The sequence below is a fragment of the Cottoperca gobio genome, chromosome 11 (genome assembly GCF_900634415.1).
Source record: "Cottoperca gobio chromosome 11, fCotGob3.1, whole genome shotgun sequence".
Taxonomy (NCBI): Eukaryota; Metazoa; Chordata; class Actinopteri; order Perciformes; family Bovichtidae; genus Cottoperca; species Cottoperca gobio.
The window spans coordinates 16,818,052-16,837,040 of NC_041365.1; the positions used below are offsets into that span (position 1 = coordinate 16,818,052).

An 18,989-nucleotide genomic window follows, 5' to 3' on the forward strand; every position below is an offset into this window, starting at 1 on the left:
AGAAGAAAGCTCACACAATATTCCTTACATCTGTAGCAAGGTTGGGGTCAACTTACTTTTACTACAGAACTAATTGTATTCAAAATAAATGTATATTTCAAAATAAGTGAACACAAATTAATTTACTGCAACCCTGCTGCTTTAATGTGTTTACAGAAAATCTGATTGAACTGTGACATGAACAGCACAAGAAAGTAAGATTTTATCGACCAGCAACAACTTTTAGCTAGTAGTAAAAAAAGGCTTCTAGAATAAATGAGCTCAAACAGTTGTTTTACAGTAAGTTGTTAAGCTGATTCATATTTTACTGCTAGGTGGGAGGCTGGTAGATATTTCCAACCTGCAATGTCACCTATGCAAACAAAAGTAAATTCAAGAAAATATTTCATTAGCATGCCTATGTACATTATAAAAAAGCAGTATAAAGTTTTATTGCATACCTTATTTGGATGATTACAAAATACATTAGCTGAATCTAATAACTATAAAGAACTAATAACTGAAGACTACTAGAGTTGAAGTATTTCAGCGTGGATCCATGGGCCTCACATGATTGGACAGTTCTCCATTCTGGCTCCAGTCTAAGAGGAGAGATTGACAAATGTATTATCATCAGACACAAATCAATTGTGAAAAATTGTCAGTAAAACACTTTGACCTCTAAAACAGAAGTGCACTCTTGCTTCAGTCTCCAAGAGCTGAATAACGTGTCTGCCTTTAAAGTTTAAAAGGAAGTCATACAGCATGTGTCGCAGTGCTCACCTTGCGAGGAGTGCTGGCGCTGAACACGTAGGATTGCGGCAGTAGACCCTCGGAGATCCCTCCGCTGCGGAAGGAGCGGGACGGTGAGGTCACGGAGCAGTTGTTGGATTTGTCTGAAGGAAGTCCGCAGGAGCCGCAGACCACCGTCCGGCTCCGCAGGTTGTACTCGCTGTCTCCACATGTGCTGTGAGCCACCTGTCGAGGCGAAGAGATAGATTCAGCGTTAATATCAGAGCATTTAATAAGAACACATTCTGCTTATACGTCTCATGTTGGATTGTTGTGATCCTGTGGTGATAACTGCCCCAAAAGACGTTTTATTTTGAAAGGAGCACAGGGATATCTTCAGAGGATGCAGAATGTTTCACAAATCTATAGAGCTGAAACAATAAGTTGATAGTCGATCAACAGTAAATTATATCAGAAACTATTTTAATAATCATTTTTTCATTTTTCAAGCTAACGAAATGCAAAATATTCCGTAAAACAAGCTCTTTTGGCTGGGGACGGGCATGTTTTCTCTATTTTCTTACATGTTACACACAAAACGTTAATTCAGAAAATAATGTACAGATTAAGGGATAATGATGTTTTTACCACAAATTCTATTCTGCAAAATCTGCATTTCAGACCATTACAGAGCAACAATATAATGAGCAAATACATCAGATCTATCAGGTCAAATTCAAAATACACCAGCTCCAGTTATCATGAAAATTAGGCAGCTGGTGAATGCTGCTAACTGCCTTTTGGTCTTGCACATTTCTGTGTTATCAATACCATTTCTCTCACCATGTCTTCATCGTCTTCCTCCAACTGTATGCGGGTGACCTTCCTCATTGCCATTTCCTGGAAGGAAAAGTATTTTAGTGATTATTTATGCACATTTCTGACACTTAAAGCTCAGTGCTTTAGAATTTGACACTAGTACTGTTGCCAAAAATAAAACCTAATGTAATTATAGTGCTTTAGGTTTAAATAAAGTACCATATGGTACATTTAAAATACCTCTCCATTGGCACTGATCAGGGTGGTCTGGAAAAGGTCTCCGGTGCCCCAGGCGGGCTGAGTCCTCCACACCAGGTCAGAGGGAGGATTGTGGGTTCCACCAGCACCAGAGGCCCAGATCTGTCACACGTAAAGGCAAAGGCACAGAAGGGAGAAGAATCTGTAACTGTGTTCATCTCTGTGCTGATTTGTGATTCTGCTGAGTAAAGGTGATTCTTACCGTGACCTTCTGGCCGGCCTTTAGGGTGAATTTCACCGGGAACTTGAAAATGATGGCAGCACCAGATCCCACCTGCCGCTTCAGCTGCCAGTTTCCCAAATTCTGATCCTGTTGGTTGGATTAAAAAGATGACAGTTCTTTTTTATAGTGTCGAATCCTCCAAGTAACATTCTTTAAGTCAAATTCAGCCTCCAGTAACAATGAAAGAAAACGGTTGTATTGACCAACACCGAGCAAATAGCTTCCTTTGCAAGGCCAACACAGGATTTCTCAGATAACATTGAATCATCCTACTCCTGTTTGTCCATCTTCTCACCTCATCTGTTTTGTTGCTGAGTCTGACATATTTCCCATCCAGGTCCACCTCGTGCACAGTGACCCGTCCGCTGGCTGAGGCCTGCTGGGTGATGCGAGTACGGGCCACAGCTCCACCTGCGATGCTCGAAACCTCGCTGTCGGTGTCGTTGGGGCGGCGCCTCTTGGCAGGAGAGTTCTGAGCACTGTAGTGTGCTGATCGAGAGTGAGCTCCTGCAGAGGAACGACTTACTGTCATTTTGGTGGGCGGGGGGCTCGGGGAGAGACGCAGCCTGCGGGGCAATTAACAGTATGAGTGGCGTGGAAAGAGAAAAGACCTTTGGGGGAAAGTAACTCAGTACATTTACTCAAGTAGTGTACTTATAATTTCTTCAGGTATTTATACTTTACTTCAGTTTTTTCATTTCATGCTACTTTATACTGCTGCTCTACTATATCTCAGAGGGCAGACCATTGTACTTTTTACTTCACTACATGTATCTGAAACATTTAGTTACTTTGCAGATATATATACATGTATAATTATAATATACAGCATGATATATACATATATAATATATATATATATATATATATATAATTGTGTGTGAGTCTTTCATGGGGAAGACAATTTTCTATCATTATTTGGTAGACAGTTAAAAGATATACCTTTTAATCTTTTTTAATCTTAAATATTAATGCATCAATAATTATAAGCCAATAACATAATTTACATTTTTCTGAAATGATCCCTTCTGCATAATACACTCTTCACTATTCAATTACTGCGAGTTATATTCTAACTTCATTGTGAGGGACTTACCTCTGCTCCTCTCCCTCCAGCAGCTTCCTGTAAGCACATATCTCCATATCCAGAGCCAGCTTGACATCCAGCAGCTCCTGGTACTCATCCAGCTGCTGTTGCATTTTCTGTCTCATATCTGCCATTTCTCTGTCTTTCTCTCCCAGCAGGTGACGCGTATTGTCCCGCTCCCGAGACATGGCATCCTCAAGGTCCCTTAACTTCGCCTCGCGGGCCGCCAGCTGGATCAGACAGAAGACTCACACAGTTAATGTATGGTCAAAAACAGATCTTTTGGTTTAAGTTTTGCTTTGAAAATGAGGGGAAACATCACATAATGCCCCCTGTATCTATAAACCTGCACATATTCAAAATGCAATGCATTGTGCACACATTATCGTTTCAGATCACCTGTTTCTGCAGCTGGCTGAGCTGAGAGGACATGGACTCCAGGCGGATTCGTGTCTGCTGCAGCTCCTCATGTGCTGCTCCAACCAGGTGGCTGCTGCTGTCCGCGGACTGACGGGCATTTTCCAGCTGACAGAAAGAAACAACAAGGTAGAAAATGCAAATGCAATAAAAATTCTAATCCAAAATTGTAAAAAACAACAACAACAACTGCAGTTTGAATCTCTTTGCTTCATTAGTGCCAGTTTGTGAAACTGCATGGCTGCTCCAAAACAGTTTGATGCATTCTTTGGATATTGTTTCTGTGCTGTTTGTCAAGTTACACATATTTTTCATTTCCTATTTCTTATAACAACATTAAATTGTTGGTCTACCTTGGAATTGTAAGTCTTCTCAATCTCATCTTTGTATATTTTGATCTGCAGTTCGTGCTGGTTACGCAAGTCCATCAGCGCCTCGGACAACTTGCTTTCAAAGTCCTGCATGTGGCCGGTGTCCACCTCAACCATACGAGACTCGTGACGCCGCTTTGTCTCCCGTAGCTCCTGTTGGACAATTACAAAAACAAATTCATTTTCACTGCCGACTACAAATACATGTTTTTTTCAACTAGCTGGAGGATGCTGATGTGATAGATTGTGGAGAAAGTATGATTAATTCATGATAAGAGCTTTGCTCCGGGAGTCTGACCTCAGAGTGGAGGTTCCTCGAAAACTCCAGCTCCTCTTTGAGGGTCTGGATGCGATTCTCTCCGTCCACCCTCCTCAGCATCTCATCCTGAAGCTGCTTCTTGGCATCGGCCAAACTGGTGTCCAGCTAAGAAAGCCCAACAGGAACTGAATATTAGTACAAAGCTGTGTTAAAACATTCACATAGACAGACATGTAGAGCAGAGGGACAAGTCTGAGCTCAAGCAGCTACTGTAAGTCAGAAAGCCTGAAGTCAGCAAAGATACACTTTGCTCACAGGGACACACCAATACAGAGTATTGTTTTTATTGATCTTTACTTGAGGAAATGATCCTGGGCTTGTGAAGCCCTTTCAAAACTCTGCTAGTGGTGAAGGCAGAATATGGTTGTAGCTTTGATAACTGACATTTATTCACAAAGTGGAAAACACAGAGGAGTATGAGAGACGAACAGCACAAAGATTGATCCCAGATGTGTTTCCATTGAGCTATAAACTGAGCGTGGGTTTTAGTTTACCTTGGCAACCTGTGCCTTCAGGTCCCTGTTCTCCACATCGAGGTTACGCTTCTCTCCCAGAGCCGTAGTCAGGGACGCATCCTTCGAGTTCAGCAGAGCCTCCAGGTCTTTGAGCCTCTGCAACGCTCCAGACAAATCTGACTCCTTCTTAGTATTCCTGCAAAGAAGACAAAAAGAGTCTCAGATGTCAAGTTGAATCTTCCTGGATGTGTTTTTAGCATTGATAGAAGATATTCCAGGCAATAGGAAAGGGATATACATTCATTTTGCTTTGCAAGAGACAGTTCACCCCAAAATTATAAATACATTTCTCCTCTTACCTGTAGTTTCCTTTATCAATCTAGATTGTCTTGGTGTGAGTTGCCGAGTGTTGGAGATATCAGCAGTGGAGATATATAATATAACATATAATATATATATAATAATACAATATAATGGAACTAGATGCACTTGGCTTGTGGTGCTAAAAACGCCCAAAAACTCAATTTGAAAAACTCAACAGCAATGTCTCTAGATGATCCACAGACCTGGTTGTGAACAGTTTCATGTTGGAACTATTTTCTTTCTACCGAATCACCACGTGCAGCTTCTCGTGGACAAGGGGCTCATTCTTTGGTGAGTGTAGTTTGGTTGAAAGAAAATAGTTCCTACATGAAACTGTTCACAGCAAGGTCTGTGGACTATCTTGAGTAACTGCGTCATGATTTCTGGAAACTTTAAGCACCGCAAGCCAAATGCATCTAGTTCTATTATTATTCAAGAGAAGGCAGACATCTCTACGGCCCACAACACAACACTTACACCAAACCCATCTAGTGTGATGAATAGCACTAAAGGTAAGAGGAAGAATGTATTTGTATACTGTGTGGTGTGGAAATTGAATTACTACAGTTTCCTTTACGCAGTCTAATAAAACAAATATAAGCTATTTTTGAATGAGGATGCTGCCCGGATACAAAGGGGAAAGACCTTGGTGCATATGACTCATAGGCCACAATGATCCACATCCAATCCTATGTTTGTGGTAGCCACAAACCACAGCCGTTGGTGTTTAGCTGAGACGCTGCCATGGCAATGGCTTGGCTTTTCCAAACACACATTGGACGTCGTCTCAATATTTATGGGAAAATAATGGAGGCAAGAGTGGAGCTTTCTAAACGTTGCCACGTATTGTGTGTATAATGATTACTTTGGTAGGAGGAGAAACTGGGGAAACAGTTAGTCATCAGGCTCTGGATGTGGCAGCACAGGAAGGAGTCTGAGGAGACGTCCAACGTCAAACTGCAGTGAGCAATGAGGAGGGTATGCTAGAGCCAGGGAGTGGCCCCTTCAGCAGGGCAGTGCTGCTCGCAGAGTATCAGGAATAAAGCATCAGCTATTAAAAGCTAATGAGTAACTTTGTTCTGCTGCTGTGGATCACATGCACATATTACCACTGTAATCACAAACTCTTGTGTGTTGTAATGGACAAGTGACTTTCTAGATTTAGGCCCTTTGCTCCTCTACAGAGGGGAGCACAGGCCATTAAAATGCGGATTTCACAAGCCTCAAGGCAGCTGTTTCCTCTCATGAGCATCTGATAAACAAAATATCTGGCACAGGATTGTCTTTTCATTCTTTTACTGAGTTTTTATTTTATTGGAAATTGAAGCAACCCGTTAAAAAACTGTAGCCTGAGTTGCTCTTGATACCAGACCACACGAGGCTGCAACAGAAACACTCCTGAGTGTATTGAATTGAGTGAAGGTGTGTTTTATTCATAGACTGTATACAATGTGCCTTAAACCTGCATTCTTTCTAATGAGCAGCAGGGGGCGACTCCCCTGGTTGCAGAAAGAAGTCAGCTTGTATAGAAGTCTATGAGAAAATGATTTATTACCTCTTTAACATTTTCCTGATTTGTTCATGTTGTCTATCACTAGTTTCACGTGTTCTTCAATACAGCATGATGTTCATTTTGTAATCTATGGTCCCATTTAGAGTAAAATAAATGATAAAGCAAGGTGATATTTTAGGGTGTGGCTAACTTGTTATTGACAAGTCGCGACCATGGCGACCTGTGAATCAGGATAGAAACATAACCATGCGTCTCCCTCCCCAGCTCCACCCTCTCGTCCAAATATGGTCACAAAAACACACAATGGTGACGGCCAAAATGCCAAACTCAAAGCTTCAAAACCGTAGTCCAAAAACCAATGGGTGACGTCACGGTGACTACGTTCACTTCTTTTATGTTTAGTATATGTTTTTATTGCTTATGAACTAAGTTTTTAATTTGTAAGAGGGATATTGTGTTATTTTGTCTTTTTAAAAGTTAGATAGTCTCGCTTTAACTGTGAAGGAACTACTTCCCACAAACACACGTGGGTGCTGCAGTTTAGATTAGGATGTGCTGCAGCTCACCTTGCTTTCAGCTCCTTGTAGTCCTCTCGTATCTTGCCCAGCTCCAGCTGCAGACGAGCTCGCTCTTTGGCCACAGCGTCCAGAGTCTGACGAGCATCGGCCAGCTCCGTCTCGTAAGCGGCTTTCAGGCCTTTCAGCTCCCGGCTGACCTCTGTCTCTGCCTCAGTGATGCGCACACGCAGGCCGGCGTTCTCAAACTCCAGAGAGCGCACCTTGTCGATGTAGACGGCCAGCCGGTCGTTGAGGTTACACAGGTCCTCCTTCTCCTGGAGCCGGGTGATACGGTTGGGAGATAGCGGTGTGTTGGCACCTCGGGGAGTGTTTTTGGGTGTCGCCATTGCACTTATCTTTTCAGAAAAAGACATGATTATCAACAATAATATTTAAAATAAATCTTTCTATTTTATGCAAAAACAATGCACAGGACTTTTTCATTCTGATATACTGGCATTATGAACTTAGTAGAACCAAATCAGGACTTTACATAGGATGATGGAGGAAGTGCAGTTCTGTCTACAAGTCTACATTTACCACTGTTAATATAAAAAAGAATACAGAAAACAATGATGAAAAACATGCAGAATTCACCAATAAATGGGGATCTGTGAACATACGAGGGAAACAAAGTCATAATTGCAAGTTTAGAATTGAAAATAAAACCTCATTCACTGTAAAGTGTGCACTGTTTCCAGAAACGTCCCAACTCTTTTGAGTGCAATGACATAAAACATACAAAAGAAAAGTTCATCCAAAGACATGGGCGGGTTGTCGACTCCACCCAAAGATCAAAGTACAGTCTGCACAAAAGATGTCAACCTTGGTGGGAATAGTTACCTTTTTAAAGCTTAGAAGAAGATACAACTTTGAGGATATCGGATAACTTCTCTGTTAATTATCTTCGTTTTCTTGTGGTCAGTTTCCCTCTTAGTTCTTCAGCTCTCTTCAGTCTGTTTCTGCCCCGTCTGAAAATCCATCTGTGTGCCCATATAGGAAAGAATGAGATGGGAGGAGGAGAGAGGTTGGCCTCAAGTTTGGCACTTGGTAGGTGGTTGTTCCTCTCTCTCTCTCTCTCTCTCTCTCTCTCTCTCTCCGAGAGAAGAGAGCGAGAGAGGACGGAGGAGAGAGCGAGAGAGCGAGAGAAATCCGAAGGAGAGGAGAAAACCAAGAGCGCGAATGGAGGGCGGAGGCGAAGAGAAAAAAGAGAAAGGCAGGGAGAGAAGAAGCTCTCGACGAAATCACCCTAGAGAGAGAGAGGGGAGAGGCCCCTCATCACACTCTGAGCTCTCCTCGACCTCATTCTAAGGCATCCCTATCTCTCTCCTACCCTTCAGAGGTACTCTCTCTATGAGAGAAGAAGAGAGAAAGCGCGAAAGAAGGAAGAAGAGAGAGAGAGAAACCAAACCGAGCAACGACGTAGCCAGACCCTCTCTCTCTCTCTATCTCTGTCGCTCTCTCTCTCTCTCTCATCTCTCTCTCTCCCTCATCTCTTTCCTCCCCCACACCACCACCCTCTCTCTCTCTCTCTCTCTCTCTCTCTCTCTCTCTCTCTCTCTCTCTCTCTCTCTCTCTCTCTCTCTCTCTCTCTCTCCCACTGTATGGGTGTGCAGTCTGAATGAATGAGTCACCCTCTTCTCAAATAAATGCACAATGCCATGTGATACTTACAAGGGTTCATTTTAAGCAGATCTATTGCCTGAGAGTTAATTTCTACTCATTCAGTGTGTGACTCACAGTGCTCATACTTCTCCAAGAAGTTCAAATGAACAAGTTATATAAAAAGTTTAGATGGTTTGAACCCTTAAATACAGAACTGGGTTTTTTTTATTCTTATTGACTCAAGGTAAACTCATCTAGATGTGTTTCTTAAACACAGCCACACTGTATTAGTGGTTTTCTTTTGCAAACATAAGTGGCCTGCTGGTGAGCTAATCCTTACAAACAAACAGGCTGGATTTTGGGGAAATGTTTGAAAACAATATGCACAAGACATCTAGAATACATATTTCCAACCAATTTGTTTGTTTGGCTGTTTTATTAACATTAAATAAATACCTTATACCCCTCAAGAGGCCATTTCTATGAGTTCAAATATGTTATTGAATATGTTGGACCCTGCTGCTGTAAATGAGGTTCTGAAGGTCAAGACCCCTGTGTGGACATGAGACTTAATATGTCGTTTAATTTGCAGGAATTTGCGCAGAACTGGAGATAAATATTACACTGTATTTCACATGAAAGATTTGAAGTGCATATAAACAGTATTATTATATATTATATTATAACAGGGTATTCACGCTCTTGAAAGTGTCTTTTCTCATGTTTTACACCACTGACATGATTTAATGTGGATTTTTTATTACACTGATCAACAGAAAAATATCCCTTGATGTCAAAGTGAAAACTGATCTCTGTAATCCAAATAAAGTAGAAATATAAAATACTTATTTTCATAAGTATTCACCAAATGTACATCAATTCAGTGTTGTAAGACAACATAAAAATGCACACGGGAGTGAAGACTTTTTAAAGGCACCACCCTGCATGGGACTCGCTGCTCAGAGGGTCTCTCTTATATGTCGTGTATAATGTGCAATTATATCTTTCTCTATTTCTGGGGCCAAACATATTCTAGTATGTTTTCAAATCTACATTATATAATTATTTCAAAAGGTAAATCAGTGCTAATGGGCTGAGTTTTTGTTTTCTGATGGTGCAAACTCTTTCTATTCTCTTCCACACTATGCTTGATAGTGAATAATTCATCATGTTGAAGCTATTTGAGAGCAGTTATCAACCATTCAGCTGCATGTCATGGAAAATCTCACTGTTGCCAAATGAAAACACAATGGAACTTAAATGTTAATTAGAAACTTAACTTGATTTATTTCATTCAATGTAAAGAACAATTATTTTAATTTGTTTTCCTTTATTGAACAACACATTTACAAACAACATGACAGGCTGAATACAGTAGTAAAAAACTATATAAATACAACTATATATATATATAACTATATAACTATATATATAGTTATATATAACTATATATATAGTAGTTATATATATATATATAACTATATATATATAAGAACATATATATAAATATAACTATATATATAACTATATATATATATATATATATATATATCTATAACTAGATATTAGTTTATATATAACTATATATATATATATAACTATATATATATATATATATATATATTATATATATATAACTATATACATTATATATATATATATATATTATATATATATATATATAAAAAACTATATATAACTATATATATATATATATATATATATATATAAATGACAAAATAAATTAAAGTGCATAAATTTGTAAATATTGACAATAAATAATAGTCTTCAAATAAAAGGTTATTACATTCAAACTATATTTATTTGTCTTTAGAATATAGGCAAAGCTCACTAGAAAAAGTGACGGATGTGTGTGTATATATATATATATATATATATATATATATATATATATATATATATATATATATATATATATATATATATATGTATCGCCATTATGAGTTGTGTTAATCAGCAGATAGTGGGTTTTGGATCGTCGTGCCTGCCGACAGACAGATCTGAATGTGATAGAAAGGTTGTCGCTGGCTGCACAAATACAATATGATCCCCTCTCACTGTTCTCCAACTCAACATGTTTTCTCATTTAAGAAAATCTTTTAATAGATAGTATCTGTCCAACACGACGTAAAAACAGTGAATTATGAGATACGTAGCGCACTGCGCGTTGGACAGTTTATGTCATGTGGTTTGTGTGAAAACCCGTATTGGATCTCAGTGGTCACCTGGGCAAACAACCTGAAAAAAGTGTCGTTGAGGAGCTGATTGTCAAAGTATGTCTGTTAGATTAATACTGTACAGATTACTAGGATTGCCTGGGAAAATATCCAATAGTGTCTCAAAAACTCCAAAATAATCCAAGCGTGCGCAAGTTTTAATGAACTAAAGCGAGAAAAACACGATAATCCATTTTAACCACTAAACTATGTGCATCCCACGAGTCACGTGGATGCTGGTTTACTCTATCTGAAATCTCACAAAGACAGTGCAACAGTTAAAATGCAAAAAAAAAACACACACACATTTCATCACACAATAAAAAGGTACAAACGAGTCCACTCCGTATCTTATTGGCCGCATGTCGCAGCCCGCAGCTTTGCGCGGATAAACAGCAGCTGTGCGCCGCGGAGCAACAAAAAAAGGAAACCCAAGAACACAATCATTCCCATCGAAAGATTTAAAGGAAATAATCTTCCCAGCAGTACATTCAGTAGTTAATCTAAAACTACTTTAACGATATTAATCCCCAAAACGGAGCACCATCGCCTCCGTGAAGCTGCGTAAACACCCGGAGTGGTTTTTTTTTTCTGTTTTCCGCACAGACGCAGACGACTCCCTCCTGCTCGGCAGCGGCCTCCATTTTAGCTTCCTTGCCCGGTCGGTGCCTCACGTGTCCTGGACTGTCTTTCTCACATGACCCGTGTGTTTGTCCCCGTGATCAGCGCTTCCATCTCCGTAAATCAGTGTCGTTGAATATCGGCGTTTTACACCCGCAAAACCTTCATGGATATGCTGGAGCAGAGTCTGGACAGCTCGGCGAGGTGAGAGGCTGCTGCCCGCTTCCTGCTCAGCCATGGCTCCCTCCACGGCCTAAAAGCAGTTTCTCCTTGCAACGCAATGCTCTTGTTAATAACCTGTATGCTCCAGACACTTTTAATGTGTGTGTGTGTGTGTGCATTGTTTATTTTTTTTTCACCTTCTGGGTGAATCACTGTGCAAGCCTTCGGGCATGATGCGTTTCGGCATCCATCATTTCACAGTTTCAGCAGAAACGGAGCGCCCTTTTGTAAATCTGTAACATGACGATAACTGCCTCATTTACTTGACAAGAAAAGGCAAATAGACAACAGCAATTTGTGTGTCTTTTGCAGACTGCACACTTTATTCCACTGTGCTGTTTTACTGCACCTAATACAACTATTTAAGTATTTAAATGCTTAAATGAAACTAGGGAGGGTCGGTTTTAAGAGTATTATAGTTATTTGTGAAGTTTGTCTTTGCTTGTGTAGTAAATCAAACCACTTCGATGTCAGTTGTAATCATACAATAATTGTTATTTTCCTCCTGGAAGTTGTAGAAAACATGATTTCTGTCACGCTTGCACGCCAGTGATTTATCACTTTATTTATGTTTTATCCATCATCTCCTCATGTGACCACCAGGGGGCGCCCTCCACACTCACCTGGCTCTGAGAGCTTGATCCACATATACATTTCTGATTAATAATTGACTTCTCTTTTTGTTTTTTAGTCACGACAAACAGGAAACAGAGGAGGTGGTGCAGCTACAGGAAGGTGTGAGCCTCGTTTCTTGTAATCCTAAAGTGAAACAAAAAAACCTGCTCATTTTCTGGAAAAAATAAAATAAGTGATAAAAATGTAGGTTCTGCTTCTTTGAGACACTGTATAAGAACTGAGACCTGATCTTAAACCAGTATTCTTGTCAAAAATACTTACTTTAAGCAACATGAGTGCATATCTGCATCCACTCACATCTGCTGTTCATGGTTCTGCCTGTGAGCAGCGTCACAGACTTGAACTTGTTGACCTGTGTGTTGCAGGAGAGGCGGTGGGGACGGTGGAGCAGACTGCAGTGACCATCACCGGTGTCCCGCAGGCTGCGTTCACTGACCACAATGTGCAGTACCAGTTTCGCACAGAGAACAGTGGAGGACAGGTGAGCATGGACAAGCTCTAGTTTGTTGAGCTTTATATTCAGGAAGTCTCATTAAAATCAACATCTTTTTTTAAATGATGTTTTTACAAGGGAGACGGGATCAATTCAGGTAGACACAAATCAGTTATCACGGCGGAGGGGCTTCGCTAACGATTAATGTTCAGTGTGCTGTTGGATGATTAATTAACACGTTAGAAAATCTTCAAGGTCAAAAGGTGTAAATTAGTCTTCGCAATGTTCACACCAGGCACATTTGTGGTGACTCATTTGTATTCTAGAAATAACCACAAACCCCCGAGGTGTCATGAGAAAACAGATGAGACACCTGATAGCCAGTTACTCATGAGCAAAACAAACAGTTCATAATGTAAATGTTAGATTAAATGTTTCTTTATATGACTAACTAGAGAAGGTAAATGTCAAAAACTATGCATAGAGTGAAGTTTTCAACTTCTTTGTATATATGTCTAACCAACCCCAGTGGGATCGCTCCTTTTTTCCCTAAAGTTTTCCTCTCTGCTCCGTCCGCAGGTGACGTATCGGGTGGTTCAGGTGACAGACGATCAGTTAGAAGCCACAGCTGATGGGACTGGAGCTGTCAGCGTTGTCTCCGCTGCAGCGTTTGCTGGAGCCCCTCAGGCAGTGGCACAGGTGAGTGAACGTACTGTGAGGCTGAAGCAGGTGTGAGTTTACTCTCATTCGTATGGGGTTCACATGCATTGCGACATGGTGTTAACTTCACCCAAATGTGTTACAACAAGTAGCAACGTCAACTCATAACCACTCAGCTTTGGTTCTTATTCCACCTTGGTGCCTAGAACTATAAAATAATGAGCTTATCATAATCATTACTGGGGGGGGGGGGGGAATAAAATTACAAACCTCTACGACAAGTTTTTGTCTTAAAAATGCAAATCTCCACCACTGTAAAGAAGAGTAGATGCTGCTGCAGCGTTTATTGATCTATATGTGCATGCTGAAAATATGGGAACTTATTTATATATTTTTTACTTTATTATTATTCAGTATTTTTTATTTTGTATTTAAATTTCCTTCTATCCGTGTTTTTTTTTTTTTAAATCTTAATTTTCTATTTTCACTTTGTGCTACATTTATTGTATGAAAGGTGCTCTACAAATAAAGAATATTATTATTATTATTATCATGCCTTACCATATATTATATATTATATATTAGTTGTTTGACTGACTTGTCCCGGTGACCCCTCTCTCCAGGCTGTTATCCAGAACCCCTTCAGTAATGGGGGCAGTCCTGGGGGGGAGACTGTGGGAGGAGAGACACGTTTCGCTTATTTCCCAGCCACCACAGTCGGCGACGGGACAGCAGTGTCCGTGCAGGCCACCGCCGACCCAACGATCGCACAGGCAGGAGGTGAGGAACCAGCAGTGGCTCCGCTGCTAAAGTGACACCTTGTTTTACAAAATGAATATTTATGTGTGTGTCCACAGGTTTTGTTTTCTGAATCAATTTACATTTTGAAATTATTCAATTGGGGCTTCTAATGAGGATTGATGTTTCTCATCTTTGCGCTTCCATTATTTATATTTTACTTCCGTCCTATGACTCTAACAACATACGACAGCACATTAAGGCCGTTTTTAGGTTAAAATAATAATAATAATAATAATAATTACAGAGCTGCAGGAGGAAGATGATATTCCTAAAAATAGAATATTCTCTGGGATTATAAAGTCATTAATTTAGGAGAAAGAACTCCACACCACATCGCTTCACTTTGCAGGTTGGATCAACCTCATCACATCCCAGGCGTTGCCTATGTCTGCGTTTAATGACCAAATCAAATGATACTTTCCGATGGGATTCAGCAATAAGGAAATACTTGTGATTTTAGCCTAGAATCACATTATCATAAGTTTCCGGGACTTTGAAGAGACATTGGGTGAATTGGGCCTTTTCAGAAGAAAACAACACATCCCAGGTTCCATAGTGTAGCACCTCCTCTAATGTGCGCGCATGACATTTCCTGTTTACCGTCTGTGGAGTGATGAGGTCGATCCAACCTTACAAAGTGAAGCGATGTGGTTCCTCGACAAAAAAAAAAAGACAATTTGTTTCTCATATTGTGACTTTAACCTCAGAAGAATTCTTAGTTTTTCCTTGGATTATTAACCCGGATCCGTATTTATTAAAGATTTGACCTACAGCGACCCCAATACACCACCGTTCAAAGATTCCAACAATTTATATTTCAATCATCACTTGAGGAGAACTTTAATTTTTGGTCATTTGTCTTTTAAAATCCAGGCCAGTTTTACGTGATGATGAGCCCCCCCGAGGTGCTACAGACGGCGGCCCCTCGTACCATTGCCCCACGCACACACACCTACACTGCGTGAGTATAACTAAACACTTCCCAGCACATTCATCCAGATCACCATAACTCTCTCCCCACGTGTTTCGCCGACTTCTCACCCCTTTCCCTGTAACCTCACGGTGGACCGGATGTTCTTCACCTCTTCCTTCCCTTTCTGGACTGATTAGTTTTGTCATTGTGTGTACAAAAAAAAAAAAAAATCAATATCCATCATTTAAAAATATCCAACGTCTGAAAACCACACTCTGACCTACTTACCTGCCATCCCCAGAGACCTTGGTGAAAGCGAGATGTTGCAGCATGGCAGTTCAAACTGGTGAGAAGAACTTTCACATACGCCCCCCACCCTGCCCCCATCATGTGTTAGAGCCTGGTGGCTCACTGATCCATCATTAGCATCCTTGTGTTGTGCATTGAATGTTGACAGGTTGAGTTAACTGATAGCCATATCCTATGACTTAGTTCTTTCTAGCACAAAAAAAGAAAATAGCAAATTATACATCCCAATTCAGCTCTGCCTGCGCCTTCTTCCCCGAGGCTAATATGGCTAATTATTGGTGCATTTGGACACTCCTCGTCAACCTGCCGAGGTTAAAATAGTTTAAAAAGTTGCATCTGACAATAACGATTTATTTTTTCTTCCGTTAACTTCTTCTAGTTCAGGTGTTAAATATTTGGTTAATATTGGAAATCTGAGTATTTTATGATATAAAATGTATTTATAATATATAAAAACTGTCACGTTTGTTTTGCTGTGTCTTTACAGGAAGGTGGAGGGTCCACGGGCGCCCAGAGATGAGAGGCGAAGAGCACAGCACAATGAAGGTATGAGCTCGCTGGTGTCACTAGTGTCTTTTTATTTGGTCTTTCCTAGAGATGATTGTTGTAGTCCATAGCTACACAGCTAGTAGCGTGTTGGTGGACATGTAGGGCTGAGAGTTTTCAGTATGAAAGTTGTACTTCCTGTTTAAAAACGGTGTCTGTATTTCTTTCTTTGCAGTGGAGAGAAGAAGAAGAGACAAGATTAACAACTGGATTGTCACACTTTCAAAAATCATCCCTGACTGTAGCATAGACAGCAGAACTGGAGCGGTGAGTGTTGTACAGAAATCAGCTTTCAAAGTAAAATGTTTACTAAAAGCCCATTGATCTTTCAAAGCACGTCAAATAGTGGCAGATGTCCTTTTAGATTAGAATAAATCTGCGTCTAAATATCTGTTTTTAGGCTGATATATCCACATTTGGCCTGAAAAGTGTCTGCTTCATGTCTTCACATTTGTATATGCGCATTTTGAAGCTGGTTTACATCCAGACTCATAAACCACTTCCATACATGAATTGGTGCACTTTCTGTGCATTTTGACTCTTCACCTAATGCGTGCTTGTATAACTGATGCTGAAAGTCAGATTGAAACTCCAAGTGTAACCACAGCGATGACTCACACACAGAGTAAAGTTCAGTAAAGACTTCTGTGAGTGACACAGTGGGAGGGGGAAAAAGGTGACGAGTCATATTTAACATATTTTAATATTTAGCTACTTCTTTTTACCGTGGTTGTATACTTACTTTCCCCGCTGTTTCTCAGAGTAAAGGAGGCATCCTGTCCAAAGCGTGTGACTACATCCGAGAGCTGCGTCAGAGTAACCAGCGACTGCAGGAGAGTTACAAAGAGGTGGAGCGAGTCGAGATGGACAACGAGCTGCTTAGACAACAGGTTAACTTCCAATACAAACCTGTTATTGCTTTGTGTTCACTCAGCCTAAACTGCATGTAAATGTCTTAACATTTTATTGCAATATAAACAAAAACATTTGAGATGCAGAGATTGTGAGCATACGGTTGCACATTTTGTCAGGTCAGGTTTTTTCTGACACCCGTCTTGATTTGTCCGATGACATGAACACTGGCAAGTCATTTTATTGGTGAATCTTTCCAATCGCTACATCACACCGCATATTAAATGAACACGGTATAATTCAAACAATCTTGGGAAATATAGGAAAATACAATGTGACAGTATCCTGTACTTTTCAAGGACGGACGTGAGTGAAACTAAGCTCTCTATATTGTTTCTTTTCTGTTCTTTTTCTACATGTGTCTAATTATGTTTCTGAGATTTTTCTAGATTGAGGAGCTGAAGAACGATAATGCGCTGCTTCGGGCTCAGCTACAGCAGCACGGCGTAGAAGTCAATGGAGATGCAACACCACAGTGATTGTGGACTGAACATATGTAACCTCACAAACACAATGTCGCATCCTCCCACCCACCTGAACAATACCAGGAAAGGAATAACAATGAGAGACAATTTCCTGCTGAAATTGGACCACACAAACACACAGGGCTCGAGAAGAACACGGAAGGACTGCAAACGCCTCCTCCAGCTCCAGCTGTTCAAGGCTGAACGCTCTGAAATCTGTTAACTGTGTAGCTAACCGGACCGCTCACCTCTGCTTCAAGGAACCTCTGCACAGCTCCACCACGCTTGCACCAAACTTTCTTTTTACTTTAAATTATGAATCTTGCCACAGAAAATTTTCTTTTAATGGTTTCACCTTTTTTATCATTCTGCAAACTTCTCCTACTTCTTCCCTTTTTTTGTTGACATTGCTGTGGAAACTACTCAATGTGACATGAATGATAGCTCCCATTTACTTTTAATTTATTAGTGTTTAAGGAATGTGTACACAGAATGAAAAATGTGTGTGTGTGTGTGTGTGTGTGTGTGTGTGTGTGTGTGTGAGATTGATTTCTTCAATATCTGCCTCTTTACACTGACACTCCAAGCACCAGGCAGAGCTCACAAACTTTATAAACACAATCCAATGTGGGTAAATAAAATAAAAATCTATATTTCTTTTCTTACAGTCAAAGTAAAAGCCGCTTTGAGGCATGGAGGTTTTATTTTCAGTGCAAGGCCTTAATAGCAGTCTGTTGGAGAATTTAGGTGTTAACATAGCTCAGGTACTTGTGATGGTGCACTGGCAAGTGGTTCCCAGACTCAATGAAGTCTTTACATATAGAGTTTAGATCTCTTGTGTCCCCCATTAGGTGCAATGTACAGATATTGAGAATAAGGAGGTGATTTTCAAAGTGGGAATCATTTTTAATGGGCATTAAAATATTGGTTGATTTGTATGTCGGCTTAATAGGTCACTGGTGTAATGCACTGAAGTAGAGGTTAAGTCTTGGTTTGAGACCGACTGCTGCATTTTTAGTGGAGACCAAAGGTGGCTTTTTTTGCAATCCCTAATTCTCTAAAACGTTGGGAACCTTTACTTCCGACAGACCATAAAACAACCATGGTCCGGGATGTGCTGAGGGTAGTTTGGATGCAAGTGATAATAGTTGTAACTAACCAGCTTTTGTCTACACTGAAAGTCACCACAGCATGGAAATATAACCACTGGCATGACTAATTCTGATACTACAATAAAACAGAAGTGTTTATACCTAAGTGTTGTTTATCGCAGATGTTGTCTTTACGTCTAATCTATTTCTTGTTGCTTGTGAGCAGCTAGCAAGACACTATGGAGTATTTTCTAGCTAATGTTTTTCTATTTTACATACAAACATTGTTGACAATTACATATAACATGCTGTTTTACATGAGATTATCTCAAATGTGAGGAAAATTTGCTAGATATTTAAAATATACCAGCTAGATCACATTTTTAACCAGATCTTTACATTTGGCGAATGTCAAATGAAACGTGTTTTCTGTTATCTATTTCAAT

At 40.1% G+C, this 18,989-nt stretch overlaps 2 protein-coding genes across 3 annotated transcripts; one reads left to right on the plus strand and one right to left on the minus strand.

The window, feature by feature from the left end:
* Positions 1-20: 20 nt before the first annotated feature.
* LOC115015570 (lamin-A-like) lies at positions 21-7,443 on the minus strand. The gene is made up of 12 exons (XM_029442999.1): positions 7,103-7,443; positions 4,700-4,856; positions 4,185-4,310; positions 3,869-4,039; positions 3,498-3,623; positions 3,108-3,328; positions 2,307-2,577; positions 1,991-2,098; positions 1,771-1,890; positions 1,555-1,611; positions 763-957; positions 21-581 (listed from the first exon to the last, which is right to left on the minus strand). Exons 1-12 carry the CDS (start codon positions 7,438-7,440, stop codon positions 546-548), a joined length of 1,926 nt encoding a protein of 641 aa, XP_029298859.1. The 5' UTR covers positions 7,441-7,443; the 3' UTR covers positions 21-545.
* A 3,842-nt stretch (positions 7,444-11,285) lies between these two features.
* Positions 11,286-18,709, plus strand: usf2 (upstream transcription factor 2, c-fos interacting). 2 transcript variants are annotated; one of them, XM_029442996.1, is made up of 11 exons: positions 11,287-11,760; positions 12,470-12,513; positions 12,780-12,895; positions 13,427-13,546; positions 14,131-14,287; positions 15,182-15,269; positions 15,523-15,567; positions 16,018-16,076; positions 16,252-16,343; positions 16,838-16,966; positions 17,378-18,709. In XM_029442996.1, exons 1-11 carry the CDS (start codon positions 11,723-11,725, stop codon positions 17,465-17,467), a joined length of 978 nt encoding a protein of 325 aa, XP_029298856.1. In that variant the 5' UTR covers positions 11,287-11,722; the 3' UTR covers positions 17,468-18,709. The 2 variants fall into 2 exon arrangements, with proteins under 2 accessions (XP_029298857.1, XP_029298856.1); XM_029442997.1 differs by lacking the exon at positions 15,523-15,567 and having other exon boundaries at positions 11,286-11,760.
* Positions 18,710-18,989: the final 280 nt, after the last annotated feature.

What these genes read in the sequence shown, in the direction of transcription:
- LOC115015570 (XM_029442999.1), bottom strand. Translation starts at nt 7,440, where the DNA reads ATGGCGACACCCAAAAACACTCCCCGAGGTGCCAACACACCGCTATCT. An exon ending in TCAGCAACAAAACAGATGAG is followed by an intron (nt 2,099 to 2,306) that starts GTGAGAAGATGG and finishes TCCAACCAACAG; the next exon opens with GATCAGAATTTGGGAAACTG. An exon ending in AGGCCGGCCAGAAGGTCACG is followed by an intron (nt 1,891 to 1,990) that starts GTAAGAATCACC and finishes TACGTGTGACAG; the next exon opens with ATCTGGGCCTCTGGTGCTGG.
- usf2 (XM_029442996.1), top strand. Translation starts at nt 11,723, where the DNA reads ATGGATATGCTGGAGCAGAGTCTGGACAGCTCGGCGAG. An exon ending in AACGATCGCACAGGCAGGAG is followed by an intron (nt 14,288 to 15,181) that starts GTGAGGAACCAG and finishes TTTAAAATCCAG; the next exon opens with GCCAGTTTTACGTGATGATG. An exon ending in CAGCATGGCAGTTCAAACTG is followed by an intron (nt 15,568 to 16,017) that starts GTGAGAAGAACT and finishes GTGTCTTTACAG; the next exon opens with GAAGGTGGAGGGTCCACGGG.